Source organism: Ailuropoda melanoleuca, chromosome 13, assembly GCF_002007445.2.
Source record: "Ailuropoda melanoleuca isolate Jingjing chromosome 13, ASM200744v2, whole genome shotgun sequence".
Taxonomy (NCBI): domain Eukaryota; kingdom Metazoa; phylum Chordata; class Mammalia; order Carnivora; family Ursidae; genus Ailuropoda; species Ailuropoda melanoleuca.
The window spans coordinates 69,790,607-69,808,603 of NC_048230.1; the positions used below are offsets into that span (position 1 = coordinate 69,790,607).

The window sequence follows — 17,997 nt, forward strand, 5'->3', positions numbered from 1 at the left end:
CTGTACTTACCACCAGCGCTAGAACGAGAGTCCGCACCTTCTCCCCAATCTCGGGTGAGATGTCATTGCCAAACTGTTGCAGAGTGGTAAGGAAGCGTTTCAATTTGCTGAGCTGCCGAGCACCACAAGTGGCTGGCAATTGTTGATTTGTTAGCGCAGATGACGTGGAAGAGGCAGGACCATTGCTGAATCTCTGTGGTGGTGACGGGGCACCATTCAGGGTAGGAGGAGAATGGTTGATGCCATTGCTTACTATAAAAGAAAGCCAAAATGAAAGACTGTTTAAGTGCAAAACACGTGGATCTTTGTTAATTTCTTGTTTGCATTAACCGTCGTTTATTCATTTCAATTTTGTAAAGCATGTATTAAGAGCATACAAGAAACTGTTTCTGCCCTCAATGAGACTACTGTATAGCGAGACAGACTACAGAGGTAAAAAATGATAACAGAATAACAAAGACACGTTAAAAACAGAAGACTATGGAGTGTTATAAGAACACAGAGAATGGTATCTAACTACAGCTGCCGTGGGCAGGGGTAGGTAGTGTTAGGATTTCTTGCAACAGGTACTGTATGAGGTAAGTCTGGTAGAACACATATTTCTACTGACTGGACACTCGCACACATCTTTTATGTTCCATCTCCTTCCTAATCTTAGGGTTCCAAAGAAAGTCATTTACAACGTAGCATGTGAACAGACAACCAGACACCAGAGTTCTGTTTAAGTGAAAAATGGTTTTTCTTTTTTTATTTAAGAAATGTTTTCTTCTAGGCTATAGATTTAATGATCTATTCCTGCAATAAGGTATATATCTCATGGACCATTCAGAATATTCATGCCCACCAGTCAGTTTCTCCGTGCCCCAACAGTGCCACATTAATGCTGCCAAATTCTTGGTCACTCAATAAAGCATTTTCTAGACACTACACAGGACATACCAATATTCCATTTCTGCGCAAATTATAATACACATGATTAATTGCAGTTTTCCTATTTTCCCATTGTTCTTAGTCATTGTTCTAAGTTTTAATTTGGAACACCACCCTAAGGCTAAGTTCTTGGAGGTATTAAGTAAAAATCTCCTTCACGGAACAGTGAAATAAAATTACCTGGTGCCTAAGTGTCAGTAGATTTTCACTTAATCATACATAGGCTTGAAAGTCTAGGAAGGTAAAACTAAAACATATGCCTAAAAACAGAAACAATTTAAGTCAAGACTTAAGCCAAATTTAAAGAGCCCAATTATATAATCTTTACTAACTTAGAAAACTGATATTTACTTACACTGGGCTTGAGGCCAAGTCATTAGTCATGAAAAAACTTTCACTTCCCTTCTTCTTCCTCCAAGCCAGTCATAGCTGGTCAGCCCTACTGTTTCTACTTTTTGACTGACCCTGATTCACATTTGATCTGGCTAACTCTTCCTCATCCTATATACGCTCAGATACCACCGGTATAAAGAAACATTCCTGGGCGCCTGGGTGGCTCAGTCGGTTAAGTGTGTGCCTTTGGCTCAGGTCATAATCTCAGGGTCCTGGGATTGAGTCCCGCATCAGACTCCCTGCTCTGCAGGGGAGTCTGCTTATCCCTCTTCCTCTTTCCCTCCTCCCTGCTCGTGCACCCTCTCTCTCAAATAAATAAAATCTTAAAAAAAAAAAAAAAAAGAAGGAAAAAAGGACATTCTTTAATAGATTCTGTTGCTGCATATTAAGGTAAACCCTGGTAGATTTAGTAACTCTATCCTGTGTTGCCTACAGACGCTTCCATTATGTTACTTATTCACTTCTTTCTACATTTGCACTGTCTTAATAGACTGTGTACTTCTTGATGAACGCTATGTCATACATCTGAATATACTATAATTAGCAAAGTTTTGTAAACTGTGTATACCATATATATATTGGTTTTGTTCATTAGCTAGCAAAGTCTAAGTGCTGAGGGAAAAGCTGCTGACTGATTCACTACATGTAAGACTAACAGGCTGAGAAAGGAGGGTGAATTTTCTTCCGTATCTTCCACTAAAAGAGATCACTAGAACTATTGGAAAGGAAAGCTTAACACTCAGCTTCAGCAATCCAGAAAATTAGTTGCAATGATCTGCTATTTCTTTGTGTTCACAGAAAGGTCAATGGCCACTGAAGAACTGCCCCCTTGGAAGAAACCCATAAAAATAACACATTACTGTGGCTTTTAGCCACTTCAACAATCAGACAGGCTTTTTCACAGTCTCTTTAGTTCAAGAGTATGAGCACATTTTCTGAAATAAAACGTATCTAACACCAAGTAGTCACATACGGAGGTAAAAAGGGCTGAATTTACATATACATGTTCTTACTGTAACTTGAAATGTGAATGATAGCCTAGGTTTCAATCCGTTCATTTCAAGATATACCTATATCTAAGGATGTAGAACTTTAGGACAGAAATAGAATTTTTAGAAGGATATAAAACTTAATTTTATTCACTCTGGCTCAGACTGCTACAGCTGCCACTCACTCAGTCGCAAATGTTTTGGAAATATACTAATTAAACCTTCTGTTAAAGCTGTAGCTCCTAGATTCTTCTCTTGCCTTCTAAAATAATAAAAGCAAAAACCATAAATGTTTGAGCTATGTAAAACCCATAAACGAGTTGTGTAAACTTATGTGGCGGCATTAAAGAAGAAAATGCATACAGCACCTAGCACAGTGCTCTGACGCACCGTGGGCACTCCACAAATAGCAAGTGTCTTCTGCTTTACAAGGCAAAATGTCTGTAAGAGAGTCAACATGCACTGGAGGTATCGTGGGCATGGAAAGGCAGAAGAACTCAGATTAAAATCTAGTCATGTGTGTATGTATGTTTAGATTTTACATTGGTCTGTCCCCTGATTTTTGTTTGTTGAAGTATACACATGTGTACAACTGACTGAGGAGTTAAAGGGTTTCCAAAAATTCAACTTTGGTAAATACTACCAAACAATTTTCTCATACTCAAACAATGTATGCAGTGTTCAGGTCACTCCACACATAGTCACCAAAATTTGGTATTCTTCTCTATTTTAAACATTCTTGCAGGTGGATATGGTATTACATTGGGTTCTAGTTTGCATTTCCTTGATGACTAGTAAGACTGAACATCTAGGGGCGCCTGGGTGGCACAGCCGTTAAGCTTCTGCCTTCGGCTCATGGCGTGATCCTGGCTTTGTGGGATCGAGCCCCACATCAGGCTCCTCTGCTATGAGCCTGCTTCTTCCTCTCCCACTTCCCCTGCTTGTGTTCCCTCTCTCGCTGGCTGTCTCTATCTCTGTCGAATAAATAAATAAAATCTTTAAAAAAAAAAGACTGAACATCTATATTTATTGGCTAATAAAATTCTTATGGACCGAATTAAGGCCCCCCCAAATTCCTATGTTGTAGTCTAATCCCCATTACCTCAGAATGTGACTATATTTGGAAATAGTCTTTAAACGTTAAATGAGGTTCATATGGGTGGTCCCTAATCCAATATGACTATTGTCCTTCCAAGAGGAAAGGATAGCTAGTATACACGTGCAGAGGCAAGGCCATGGGAGGACACAGCAGGAAGGGTAGCTATCTGCAAGCCAAGGAGAGAGGCCTCAGACACCAAACCTGCTGACACCTTGATCTTGGACTTCTTTCCTCCAGAACTGTGAAAAAAATAAATTTTTGTTGTTTAAGCCATCCAGAGTCTGTGGTATTTTGTTGTGGCACCCCTAGCAAACTTAACACAATACTCATTCTCTTTTGTAAAGAACCTTACTGGGGCACCTGGGTGGCTCAGTCAGTTAAGCGTCCTACTATTGATTTTTTCTTCTTCTTTTTTTTTTTTTTAAAGATTTTATTTATTTATTCCACAGAGATAGAGACAGCCAGCGAGAGAGGTAACACAAGCAGGGGGAGTGGAGAGGAAGAAGCAGGCTCATAGCGGAAGAGCCTGATGTGGGGCTCAATCCCATAACACCGGGATCACGCCCTGAGCCGAAGGCAGACGCTTAACCGCTGTGCCCCCCAGGCGCCCCTATTTATTTATTTGACAGAGAGAGAGAGACAGCCAGTGAGAGAGGGAACACAAGCAGGGGGAATGGAGAGGAAAAAGCAGGCTCCCAGCGGAGGAGAACGGTGGGGGGCTTGATCCCAGAACGCTGGATCACGCCCTGACCCAAAGGCAGACACGCTTAACGACTGAGCCACCACCGACTGAGCCACCCATGTGCCCCTCCCACTGTTGATTTTGGCAAAGGTCATGATCTCAGGGCTATGAGATCAAGCCCCCTGCTAGGCATGGAGCCCCCTTAAGATTTTCTCTCTCACCCTCTGTCCCTTCCCACCTATCCCCTCTCTTTAAAAAAGAAAAAAAAAAAAAAGAAAAAAGAAAGAAATTTTAAAAAGCAGCCTTACCATGATAGCCCTAGCATACTTTTAGAAGTAGTTTGGTAGTAATATGAAATTTACTTTGACTCCTATAAATCAATATAATAAATTTTTTTTTTCAAGTAGGCTCCATACCCAGCATGGAGCCCAAAAGGGGCCCAAATTCACCACCTCGAGATCAAGACCTGAGTGGAAATCGAGAGTTAGATGCTTAACCAACTGAGCCACACAGGCACCCCTCAATATAACAATTTAAATTCATTTTAGAGCCAAGAAATTAAAATAGCTGCTTACCAGCCAGAGTATGAAAACAAATTATTTAGACCACTGAATTTCCAAATGCCTAAATTAGCTAAGTACTATTCTCAAAGGGCAAGGTAATTTATAAAAGAAATAACCACATGTGTGTGTATATACATATATGTATATGTACATGTGCGTGTATATATAAAATATCTAAACAGTTATTTTGAAAACGTTGAAGAGTATATGCAGAAGGCTTAACAGCAGTCACTTAGATCTAAATGTCAGTCTGAACCACAAACCCAAGTAAATGAAGAGATCTCACATGCTGTAGGAGTAAATGACACTGGCCTGGGTCCTCCGGGATTTATTGGTGGCAGGGGTGGCATGGTGGGAGGTGAGGATCTTGACTGTATCTTCACTTCCACAGGAGATCCAGGCATTGCTGGCACTCTTTTCTCAGGACCAACTACAGAAAAAGTAATGGAGGTCAGAGTCTTCTGTAAGATAATAAAAATCGTGACAGTAATTTCAAATATACACATACTTTCCTAGAGACTAAGAAGTGAAGAAGACGCTTATTTTAATAGGCTGAATGGTAGCCCCCAAAAGATATCTACTGTAGTTCCCTCTTAGCCAAGTTTCACTTTCCACAGTTCCAGTTACCTGCAGTCAACCATGGTCTGGAAACAGATGAGTGTCCTTCTGATGTGCAGTCAGAAGGTCAAGAGTAACCTAACAGTAGGCCATAATGCCCGCGTCATTTACCTCATCACATAGGCATTTTATTATCTCACAACATCACAGAAAGAAGGGTAAGTATGGCACAATAAGACACTGTGCTAAAGAGAGAAAGAGACAACATTCACTAACTTTTATTACGTATGCTGTTTTTACTGTTCTATTTTATTATACTTGTTGTTAATCTCTTACTGTGCCTAATTTACAAATTAACTTTTATTACAGGTATGCATAGGAAAAAATATAATATATAGGGTTTGGTACTATCTGCAGTTTCAGCTACCTACTGGGATCTTAGGATGTATACCCTTCGGATAAGGGATGGGCGTAGGGGACTACTGCACCACTTAATCCCTTCAACTGGGAACATTTGCTTATTTGGAAAAAGGGTCTTCGGAAGATGTAGTTAAGGATCTTGAGAGGAAAAGATCATCCCAGATTACATAGGTAGGCTCTAAATCCATTATGAACAATACGCTCACAAGAAGAGCTGAAGAGAGACATACACAGGAGGAAGACTACACAAAGAACACGTGGTTGCACAATGAGAATGCAATGGGACAGTGATGGCAGAGACTGGAGTGATGCATCTTTAAGTCAAGAAATGCCAAGGACAGGGGCGCCTGGGTGGCACAGCGGTTAAGCGTCTGCCTTTGGCTCAGGGCGTGATCCCGGCGTTGTGGGATCGAGCCCCACATCAGGCTCCTCTGCTATGAGCCTGCTTCTTCCTCTCCCACTCCCCCTGCTTGTGTTCCCTCTCTCGCTGGCTGTCTCTATCTCTGTCAAATAAATAAATAAAATTTTTAAAAAAAGAAAAAAGAAATGCCAAGGACTATCGGCAACTACCAGAAGCTCGGAGACAGGTATGGACTAGATTCTTCTTCGGAGGTCCCAAGAGGAATCAATCCTACTTATAACTTGATTTTGGGCTTCAGGCCTCCTGAAAAGTGAGAGATTATTGTTGTCTTAAGCCACCCAATTTGTGGAACTTTGTTATGGCAATCAAAGTAAACTAAAACAAGCCAGCAAGATCAAGGGGTAACATGACCTGAAAGTTAACATTGAGGACAGTGGCTAAGAAAGGAAGAAACCAGGTTACAAATTCAGCTTATCTCAACTGCATTCTTTTTTGACTTCTCCTTATAAATCAATCAAATTAGTAGGGGAAAAAAACTAACGTGGGACTATCTAGACCAGTAGGCATCAATTGCATGGCATGGAAACAGAATCATAATCAGTTCTATATAAATTAATACAAATGAGATGGAGTATGAAATTTATATATATATATATCAACTAGAGTTAAGTAGGAAAAAAGAGATGAAGTCAATATCCCTGACATCAGTGATGTATGTCATTTATGATATACAGTACCCAAAGAGATGAAAAGTAGAGCTGAATCTAAACTAGGCACAGGCTACTTCACCACTGGCACAATTCACAAGTAGCTGTTTGATAACAGCGTACAACAAATTCAAGAAAGAAATCTGACGGATTAAACTTAATGGCATTGTAAATAGGTCTGGGCTGGGGAGCCTGGGTGGCTCAGTTAGTTAAGCGTCCAACTCTTTTTTTTTTTTTTTTAAGATTTTTTAATTTTTTTATTCGACAGAGAGAGAGAGACAGCTAGCGAGAGAGGGAACACAAGCAGGGGGAGTGGGAGAGGAAGAAGCAGGCTCACAGAGGAAAAGCCTGATGTGGGGCTCGATCCCATAACGCCGGGATCACGCCCTGAGCTGAAGGCAGACGCTTAACCGCTGTGCCACCCAGGCGCCCCTAAGCGTCCAACTCTTGATCTCAGCTCAGGTCTTGACCTCAGGGTTGGGAGTTCAAGCCCTCCACTGGGCTTTAAAAAAAAAAGTCTGGCTAATATCAGTAAGACCTGGTACTGAGGAGTAATATTCTAATATCTTCACAGTTATTTTTCCCCATTAAAGAGAACATGTTACATACTTGGTTAATGACAGGGCCAGGGTCACCATAATCATCTCTGAATTATGTTTCTTTCAGTAACTCCAAGCTTTTCACTTAAGGACTATGAATCTATTCTCCAGTAACAGTGAATTCAAAGCACAAGAAACAGACACACCAAAGGTTCAAATGAGAATGTTTAATCAAAGATTTCTTTCTGTGAGATCATAGCTATAGACACAATACATGCATCACACTGGCAACAAGGCGCATCTTCACACATTCATTCACAAGCATGCTCTAGTGAGGAAAGTATCACCAAATATTATTTTGATGCTTCAGTTTGCAGCGGTATATTTTGGGAAGAGATATAATGAATCCATATAGTCCATCAAGGAAGTAATGTCCTCAAGTTACAAAACCCTTAACAAAAATGTGCAACTGTCTGAGAGCCATGTGGGCAACACTCTGCCAGCTCTTTCCATCTCTCTGTCCAGGACATTTTCTTTGTGAAATTGATGGTCGTCCTGTCTGATTAGTGGACTAATGAGCTGTTGCGTTTGCCTTTTTCTTCTTGACAGTATTTTTCTCAATGCCCTTCAAAGAATGGTTGACACGTTTCCAGCTCTTCCATCTGGGGCCCAGCTTTCTGGAGGGTGGGGGAGAAGGGAAGGAAGGAACTGACAGTTGTCTCGCACTATAATGTGTTGTGTATAGTGTGCAACAACCTAGAGGGAGCCTTTCTTCAGACCACCTGCCTTTACAGCAAGGGCGCCAAAGGCCTGAGGAGGACTTAACAACAAGATGTGTTTTAACATTCAGCACTTGGCAGAATGAAAAACAGAGAGGAGTCTGAGCCCAACTGCAGAACACTGAATTATATACCAACTGCAAGCTTCGATACTGGGCAAAACCCAACCCCTAGAGTATTGTTTACAGATTAAAACTACCCATATCTCTTGTTCACATCACTACTCACAAAAATGCAACACTAGTGTTATTCTTCATGTTTCAATAACATAGTGAGTACAAAAAGCATGGGTATGGAGACGGAGACATTTAGTGTGAATTCTCATTCTGTTGTACATAACATGGCTTTTATCAAATCATTTCACCTTTCTGGGTCATTTTCAACAAATATAAAATGAGAGACAGTAAATCCGACCTGGTAGGAAAAATGTAAGGGTAAGAGATAAGAAGGTACTCAGGAAAGAAAAATGATTAGAAAATAGGCAGCCTAGTGTCAAGTTGTGCATTTACCACCTAACTAGCCTTGTGACCAGGTCCGAGTTAATATTAACATTTGATTTCCATGGAAAATGGATATACTGTTAACAGTCAATCCATCTAACCTCAGCAGTATTACATGGAATGATTCAAGAATTAACAGCTGCAGGGGCGCCTGGGTGGCACAGCGGTTAGGCGTCTGCCTTCGGCTCAGGGCGTGATCCCGGCGTTATGGGATCGAGCCCCACGTCAGGCTCCTCTGCTGTGAGCCTGCTTCTTCCTCTCCCACTCCCCCTGCTTGTGTTCCCTCTCTCGCTGGCTGTCTCTATCTCTGTCAAATAAATAAATAAAATCTTAAAAAAAAAAAAAAAAAAGAATTAACAGCTGCAAAAGCACCAAGTACAATGTAAAGTGGTATTTTTGTTGGCGGCTGGGTGGCATGAAGGCACTTCATGGTGTGAGAGATATATGCAAGTGGTTTATAACCTGACAAATTCAACAGCTGCTCAGAGGATGGATAGGAGGTATGTTACAAAGTAGGCATTTTAGCCCTCTGCTTGGTGACTGTCATGCCTTTATGTCTGTTAACAGTGACTTCATTTCTGCATCTTTATGGAACGGACACTCATGTTTTATATTCTAGCTGAATTCCTTGAAAGAACCAACCACACCTTGAGCTCTTTTCAATTCCAGAGAACCTTAGATACACTTTAAAGACAAGAAATTCCTTTCTCTCAAGGGGCACCTTGAGCCCAAGAACACCACTACCTGGATTATCAAGGAGAAATAATGTCTTCAGTCCTAGAAATTCATAATAACCCTTCGTTCTGTCACAAAGGTTCGACCTGATTCTAAACATAGATTTTGGGGTGCCCGGGTGGCTCAGTGGTTGAGCGTCTGCCTTCAGCTTGGGTCATGATCCTGGGGTCCTAGGATCGGGCCTCTCGTCAGACTCCCTACTCAGTGAGGAGCCTACTTCTCCCTTTCCTGCTTCCCCTCTGCTTGTGCTCTGTCTCCCCCCCGACCCCATCAAATGAACAAATAAAATCTTAAAAAAAGACAACAACAACACAGATTTTAAGATTTAAAATAACTGATAATTTAGTCACTCTATGAGTTTGTGCTTTGCTTATGTGGAGACTTGGATATATATGGCTTAAGAAATAAAATCCGAACATATGACCACACGCATTTCCAAGACCACTGATGCTTTAACACCAAACCCTGTAGAGCCAAATGATTTGAGCTAGAGACGAGGAGCGAACATGGAAAAGTATGTCTGAATAATGATTTTACTTCTCCATCGTGCAATATGCTATGCATGTCATGAAAACACAAAACCGATGAAAGAGAGAACACAGTAATAAACAGCTCTCTGTGTGACAGCAGTGCTTTTTCCCCCCCACATAGGAATTTGAAGAATCAGACATGAAACTGAAGAGTGGAACTCTTCTGTAGCTTTAAGAGAAGTAATACTGAACATGAACATAAATCCCAGACAAACGCTACTTGAGAAGAATTCTATATGCTAAATTGCCCACTAATGAGGGCATTTACGAATCTTTATAAACTGCCTTTAAAGTTAAAAAAAAATTACTGAGGCTAACAATGGAACAAAAAATACAAGAGGTATAAATATGAGATAAGAAAAATGCAGTTATGGGGCGCCTGGGTGGCACAGCGGTTAAGCGTCTGCCTTCAGCTCAGGGCGTGATCCCGGCGTTGTGGGATCGAGCCCCACATCAGGCTCTTCTGCTATGAGCCTGCTTCTTCCTCTCCCACTCCCCCTGCTTGTGTTCCCTCTCTCGCTCTGTCTCTATCTCTGTCAAATAAATAAATAAAATCTTTAAAAAAAAAAAAAAAAGAAAAATGCAGTTATGTTAGGAGAAAGACTTTCCAGACAACTGGAAAGAAGAGAAACTCCCAGGACTGTAAGGAGAAAGCAAGTTTAGGTAAAAAATGAACTTGATGTGAAAAATGCTTTATCACTTACTAGTTTTTTATGATAATGATTTTCCTCATCTGTCTTTAGGATAACACTTCCAACACAAGGTTACTGTTGAGGGGTACCATAATACACATAATAATGGCCAGTACACAGTAGACACTCTTCCATGTTTACTTGAATTAGATTAAAAATCTATTAAAATTAATAATTTTACTTGGCCATTGAGATGTTTATCTATGCTGAAGTTTGAGGAGAATAAGATATGGTCAGTGCTCCCGATTATCATCCCTGAGAAAATGAAATTAATATAGACCTCTCAGATGCATGTAACAGGATTACTGATCATTCCAAAAATGTAGACCAAGGAAGCCATAACATCTATTTCTTTAAAAAAAAAAAAAAGGGAAAGAAAAAAGAAATCAGGGGTGCCTGGTGGCTCAGTCAGTTAAGCATCTGCCTTCAGCTCAGGTCATGATCCCAGAGTCCTGGAACTGAGTCCCGCATCTGGCTCCCTGCTCAGCAAGGAGGCTGCTTCTTTCTCCCTCTCCCTCTGTTGCTCCCCCTGCTTCCGCTCTCTCTCTGCGCCAAACAAATAAATAAAAATCTTAAATTAATTAATTAATTAAAATAAAATAAAAATCAGACTCATAACTAAAAAACAATCGAGAAGGTTTAAACATAAAATTATCGTAGGGGGCGGAGGCAAAACAGATGATTTTCTTTTCTGCATGTGTAAGTATATATTTATATGGTTCAGAAATCAGTATGATATAAAAATAAATATTCCTTGCTCCTATCCCTACCTATCCACCTCATAGGTTACCATTTTAATTGGTTTCTTGTGTATCCTTCCATTCTTTCTCTGTGTACAAAGAGCAAACACAAATATAAAAATATAAAAAGAGCAAACACAAATATATAAAATATCCTACCCCCATTTATACAAAGAAAGTATAATGATGTTAAGCTGAATGCCCCCAATAATGGCCTCTCTGCAGGCACACCTTTTGCAGTGCATCAGAACTGGGATCTATTTCCCTATCCCCTGAATCTGGCCAGGCCCTCTGACTTGCTTTGACCAATGTAATGTAATACAAGTGACAGAGTGCCAGTTCTGAGCCTCTCTTGGAACCCTGACCCTGCCATGAAGGCACGTCCAAACTCATCTACTGCAGGATGAGACCACACAGAGAAGAGATGAGTTTTAAGAGCTAAGGCCAGCTGATCTGTGAGAGCCTAACCCAGTCAGTCTGCTCTGCAGCTAGCTGACTGCAGACGTATCAACACGAACAACTAAGAGCAGAACAACTGTCTGACTCACAGTCACAAGCAAAAAAATAAAAAATTTAAAATGTTTTAGGCCACCAAGTTTTAACGTGGTTTGTTATACAGCAATAGATTACTAGGCAATGGATCTATACCTCAAACTGTACTTCTTAGTTTTTTTCGTTGTTCTTTTGTCTTGTTTTATAATTTCAAAGTATGCCCTGAAATTCTTAATTCCACCTTTTTTCATTAACAAATGCATGATATTCCACTGTGTGGACATACCATCGTTTATTTAAACAAACCCCTATTGACAAATAATGGGATTACCTGTAATCACGGGCAGCTGAATTTTGAGGCTCTCTAGATCCCATGCTAATGACCGACTATATTTGCCAAGCTTTGGGGAAGAGATAAAAGAAGGGCCCTGAGTTATGGGAAACACATATATTCAAATGTCTTCAAAGTACTAAGAAAATAAAGTAGTAGAAACATTACCATGTATGAAGGCCAAGGACATCTTTACAGAGCATTAAGTAGGTCAGTGGGAAGGCTACATGAACTTGCCAGGTAGCACAGAAGGACAAAAGCATGAAAGATAAAGTTTAAAAAGTGCCCTAAAGTTGGGATCAGAACCAAGGTAAAAATCAGAAAAAAGATTTCCTTGCCCACAGTCTCTCTCCAACCATTGCCAAGGATAGGGAAATGTTCTGAATGTGTTACTGTCAGATGAGAAACATTTCCAAAATTGACAATTTTAATCTGCTGAAGTTAGAGGAAAGAACATCGAAATTACTGTGGCACTTGTAGGATTGTAAGGCTGGTTAAACTGAGTGTGGGCATAGCACCTGCTTAAGGATGAGCATTTCCCATCTGTGTATCTCTGCCATGAGCTTGACAACACATCCAACTTTCTAATAACATGCAGGCTTCATATGCAGAGACAGCCAGGAATAACTGTTTACAATGACAGATAATTTATCATTCAATAAAAATTGAGGCATAAGGACTCAAGTAAAGAAATTACCAGAAAACGTTTTATAAGGAACCTTGAAGACATAGCTTAATTAAAACAAAATTAGTGCTTTACTTTATACAAACAATAGAGATTGAAAAAACAAATTTTTCCATTCCACATTTATAAATAAAGAAAATTAATTTATCAAATACATTCTCAAAGGTTGGGGATCAGCAAACTTTCTGTAAAGGGCAAGACTAAATATTTTTGGCATTGTGGACCATATGGTCTCTGTCACAACTATTGAACTCTACTGCTGTAGCACACTCTAGACAATGCACAAAGGAATGGGCTTGGCTGTGTTCCAATAAAACTTTATTTATAAAAACAGGCAGTGGGCCATAGTTTACTGACCCCTGCAATGGCTGATTTAAAACTGGAAAAATTAAATTTCTAATTCTTAGTCTATCTCTATGCCTGTAAAATCTATTTTACAGCATCCACTGAGATGGGTCATCTGAATAACACTTTTGTTCTCTTAAGACTAGATATAGGGACACCTAGGTGGCTCAGTCGGTTAAGGGTCTGACTTCAGCTCAGGTCATGATCCCGGCATCCTAGGATCGAGCCCTGTATGGAGCCCTGTGTCAGGCTCCCTGCTCAGTGGAGAGCCTGCTTCTCCCTCTTCCCCTCCCCACCGCTTGTGCTTTCTCTCTCTCTCAAATTAATATATAAAATGTTTTTTAAAAATTAAAAAAAAAAAAGACTAGATATATAAGAGGGGTGCCTAGGTGGCTCAGCTGTTAAGCATCTGCTTTCAGCTCAGGTCATGATCCCAGGGTCCCAGGATCCTGAAGATCCAAGCCCACTATTGGGCTACCAGCTGAGCGGAAAGCCTGCTTCACTCCCTCCCTCTCCCTCTGCCTCACAGGCTCTCTCTAATAAATTAATAAAATCTTTTTAAAAAAACAAAGACTAGGTATAAGAGAATTTATTTATGACCTCCAAGGAAAGTAACATACAGAAATTAAAAAACAAACATTATTTAAAGATAGAATACTAACAACATGAAGTCAGAGCTGGCTGAGGAGTTGCAAAGATGAGGCTAGTTATCTGATGTTCTTCCAAAAATCAGACAGACCTAAAAGAAGAACCTCAAAGATGACTAGCAAACTGTGAAGGATCACTTGCTTCATGATAATGCTAATTTCTTCCCCAGGCATCTCTCTATTCTCTATCTTCTACCAGTGCCATCTGATCCCAGACACAGAGACATGCAGAGTATATAAATAATCCTAATAATGTGATAATAACAAACAACGCAGAATGAGCAAGAGACATTTAAAGAGACAATTCCCAAGAGAAAATTTACGAATGGCTGATAAGGACATAAAAAGATGCTCTAGCCTACTAGTTACCAAAGAAACACAAATTACAATACCACAACAAAAAGGAACACACTACTGATAACTTATATCCAACAATGTGGATGAATGTCAAAAGCATCAGGCTGAAAGATGCCAGACACAAAACAAAACTACATACCATAGTATCGTATTTATACAAAACTTGAGACAAAATTAGGGACAAAAAGCAGATGAGTGGCTGTCTGGGACTGATGGAAAGAAATGGACTACAAAAGGGCATGTTGGGGGCATGATAAATCTTTTTATGGTGACAGAAATTTTTTTTTTAAAGATTTTATCCATTTATTTGACAGAGAGAGAGAGAGAGAGAGAGCACAAGCTGGGGAGGGACAAAGGGAGAGGGAGAAGCAAGATTCCTGCTTGGCATGGCGATTGATCCCAGGACCTCAGGATCATAACCAGAGCCGAAGGCAGATGCTTAGCCAACTGAGCCACCCAGGCACCCCTGGTGATGGAAATATTCTATATCCTGATTGTAATGATGCTAACATAACTATATAAGATAGCTAAAACTCAAACTGTATACATAAAATGAGTGGATTTTATTCTATCTAAATTATACCACAGTAAAGGTGAGAAAAAAATTAGCAAACCAAATACAGCAATTTATGTTTTTATAATCACAATCAAGGTGAGTTTATCCAGGAATACAAGGATAATTTTATATACTTAAAACCCAATATAATTCACTATACTAACAGATTAAAAGAAGCCCCTTAAAATCACCTCAATAATTATAGAAAAAGCATTTTGTAAGACCCAATTTCTACTCACAAATATGAACAAAACTAGAAATAGAAGATCAATTCCTTAACTTGATAAAGGGTATCTTCCAAAAACCCGTATAAAATGTCATACTTATTGGTGAAATATTATCACAAGCAATGCCTTTCAGCTCAGAATGGAGATAAATCAGTGCTTCTATTCAACATTTATTCAAGAGTCAAGCCAAAGCAGCAGGACGGTTAAGAAGAAATAAGTAGTAGTAATGGGAATAAGGATTCAAAAGGAAGAAATGAAATTGTCCTTCTGTAGGCACCAGATAACTTTCTGTAAAGAAAACCAAGAGAATCTACCATCTATTAATTATGAGATTATGCAGCTTCAGCCAAGATTCTAAGACAGAAGTTCAATATTTTAAAAATTAATTGTATTCCTATATCCTGGCAAACAAACACTATATGAATTACAACAAAAATTATAAACTACCTAGAGAGGTGCCTGGGTGGCTCAGTCGTTAAGTGTCTGCCTTCAACTCAGGTCATGATCCCAGGGTCCTGTGATAGAGCCCTGCATCGGGCTCCCCATTGAGGGGGAAGCCTGCTTCTCCCTCTCCCGCTCCCCCTGCTTGTGTTCCCTTTCTCGACGTCTCTCCCTGTCAAATAAATAAATAAATAAAATCTTAAAAAAAAAAAACCATCTAGAAATAAGCCTAACATAAAATATGTAAGACCTTTATGAAAAATATAAGTAGACTGAAAAGACATAAGAAGAGATTTAATAGAAAGATCTGGAATGGGAAGACCATTACCAATATTTTCTCTTCATTTTAATATATAAATTTAATGCAATTCTTATTACATGCCAGCAGGTATGTAATAATTTTAGTGTAACTTGATGAGCAAATACTAAAATTTAGGTTCAAAAGTCAACATGTTAAATGTCCAGCAACAAAAGAACACACAATTAAACTGTAGCATATTCACAAATGAAATAATCAGTACTACTGAAATAAGTGAACTAAAGCTATATGTATTGAAAGGATAAATCCCAAAACAATGTAGTAATATTGGGTAAAAAGAACAGGTTGCAAGAAAAAGATGGACAGTGTAATATTTTATAAAAGTCTAAAACCACAAAACTCTACATATGATAAGGGACCAATCTACATATGGTACATTTAGTATGTATACATAGTAAAATCTTTTTAAGGGGCGCCTGGGTGGCACAGTCGTTAAGCGTCTGCCTTCGGCTCAGGGCATGATCCCGGAGTCCTGGGATCGAGCCCCACATCAGACTCCTTTGCTGGGAGCCTGCTTCTTCCTCTCCCACTCCCCCTGCTTGTGTTCCCTTTCTCACTGGCTGTCTCTCTCTCTCTCTCTCTGTCAAATAAATAAATAAATAAAATCTTTTAAAAAAAATCTTTTTAAAAACAAGGGAATAGTAAACATCAAATTCAGGATAATGACTACTGCAAAGGGAAGAAAATTAATTCAATCAGGCAGTTACAAATTGTAGTTCTACTGTTTTACCTCTTTGAAAGATCTGAAGCAAAATAAAAGACAAACCACTAAATTTTGATAGCGCCAAAAGTGGGTACATGAGTATTTGCTATGCTGTGCCTTTTTTCTTATTTTAAGCTTGAAATACTTCATAAGAAAGGAAAGATCACTGGCTGCAATGGGAAAAAATGGTAAGATCATAACGCAGGAAGAGACTACTTCCATGGTTGTTGCAGTGAGAGAGGACTGTGGCCTGAGACTGGAGTAGAAATAGGAATGGGAAAGGGAGGGGTGGATTTCAAAGATATTTAGAGTTAGAATAAACAGAATTTGTTGGTTGATTAGATGTGGAAGATAAGACACGTGACCAAGACAGAGGCCACTAGAGGGAGAGTATATTGGAAGGGGGAGATGATGAGTTCAGTATTGGACACAATTGCTTTCGTGATGCCTCAGATGGAGAGGAAAGAAGGCTGGAATAAAACTGGAATATACAACTTTGAATCCTGATTGTTCTACCAATTTATCAGCCGTGGGACCTTGGACAAGTCACTCCAGAGTTCTGCTTTCCTCCTCTGTAACACGGAGGAAAGAGAGATGTGGAAAGGCCATAAAGTAACCAGTGAGAAAGTGCTCTGTTGCACTACTGAAATAGGAGATATTAGACAACTACCCATCAGTAATGTATTAACAATCATTATGCCACTATATGTTGAAAGTAACTAACGGGTCTCCTCCAATGCTAATGACTTTAATATTTAAAGATATGTTGTAATTGCCTGCCAACATCAAGACCCTGTTGATAACCTTAATGCAAGTTAAAAGCAGCAGCAACACAGCTGACTTGATAATGTAAATAGGGAAAAGTGAAATATGGATTTTTGCTTCCCAGCTCCAGCAAATGTTTATTTGGAATAATACAGTTATCTACTCCAACTGCACACCATCTGTTTCAAGTCTCCACCAAGTTAATATTTCTCACATGAACAGAAATGACTTAAAACTACATTTGATTAGCATCCTGCCTTCCCATGGAGGTTACCATTACCACAGTCTAAATCTACTGAATATCAGCCTCTGAATATTATGTAGCATTATTGTTCTGGCCAAACACATGTAGCCTAAATCAGATCAGAGACTGTCAGAGGATAAGCTAACTGCGGTCCTGGTTAAATAAAATCCTTCTTACATGCTTTACTAGGGATAAGGAAAAATGATAAAAATTTCTCACACAGCTAGTTAACGGCTTTCGTTAAGATTCAAACCCCGGTCTCTCTGGTTCCAGCTACCAATGCATCCGTGCTACAATTTCTCTGGAGCACAGAACCTTCTAGAATAATCCAGCAGTAAATCCTGACAGGTCAACTCTAAAATACATCACCATGTATCACTCACCCATCTCCATTGTTCCACTTTAGCTCAAGACACTGTCATCTCTCACCTGTACTACTGAAACTGCCTAACTATTCATCCTGCTTTTGCTTTTGTCCTTTCCAAGCCATTCTTCATGTAGCAGCCAAAGTGTTGAATTAAAAATCTCAAGTAGGGGTGCCTAGCTGGCTCAGTCGACAGAGCATGGACTCTTGATTTCAGGGTCACAAGTTCAAGCCCCTTGTTGGGTGTAGAACTTACCTAAAAATAAATAAACAAATAAATAAATAAATAAATAAATAAATAAAA

General features: G+C 39.5%; 1 protein-coding gene across 8 annotated transcripts in view; it reads right to left on the reverse strand.

Moving 5' to 3' along the window:
• CBFA2T2 (CBFA2/RUNX1 partner transcriptional co-repressor 2) overlaps positions 1–17,997 on the reverse strand; it is a 157,980-nt gene that overhangs the window by 42,792 nt on the left and 97,191 nt on the right. For 5 of the 8 annotated variants that reach the window (XM_034641439.1, XM_034641438.1, XM_034641445.1 and 2 more), the window contains exons 2-3: positions 4,943–5,086; positions 11–252 (exon numbers count right to left, since the gene is read on the reverse strand). In XM_034641439.1, coding sequence (XP_034497330.1) covers positions 11–252; positions 4,943–5,086 — 386 coding nt within the window. Of the gene's footprint in view, positions 1–10; positions 253–4,942; positions 5,087–17,712; positions 17,950–17,997 lie in introns of all 8 variants that reach the window. The other 3 variants (XM_034641440.1, XM_034641441.1, XM_034641442.1) reach the window with 2 other exon arrangements.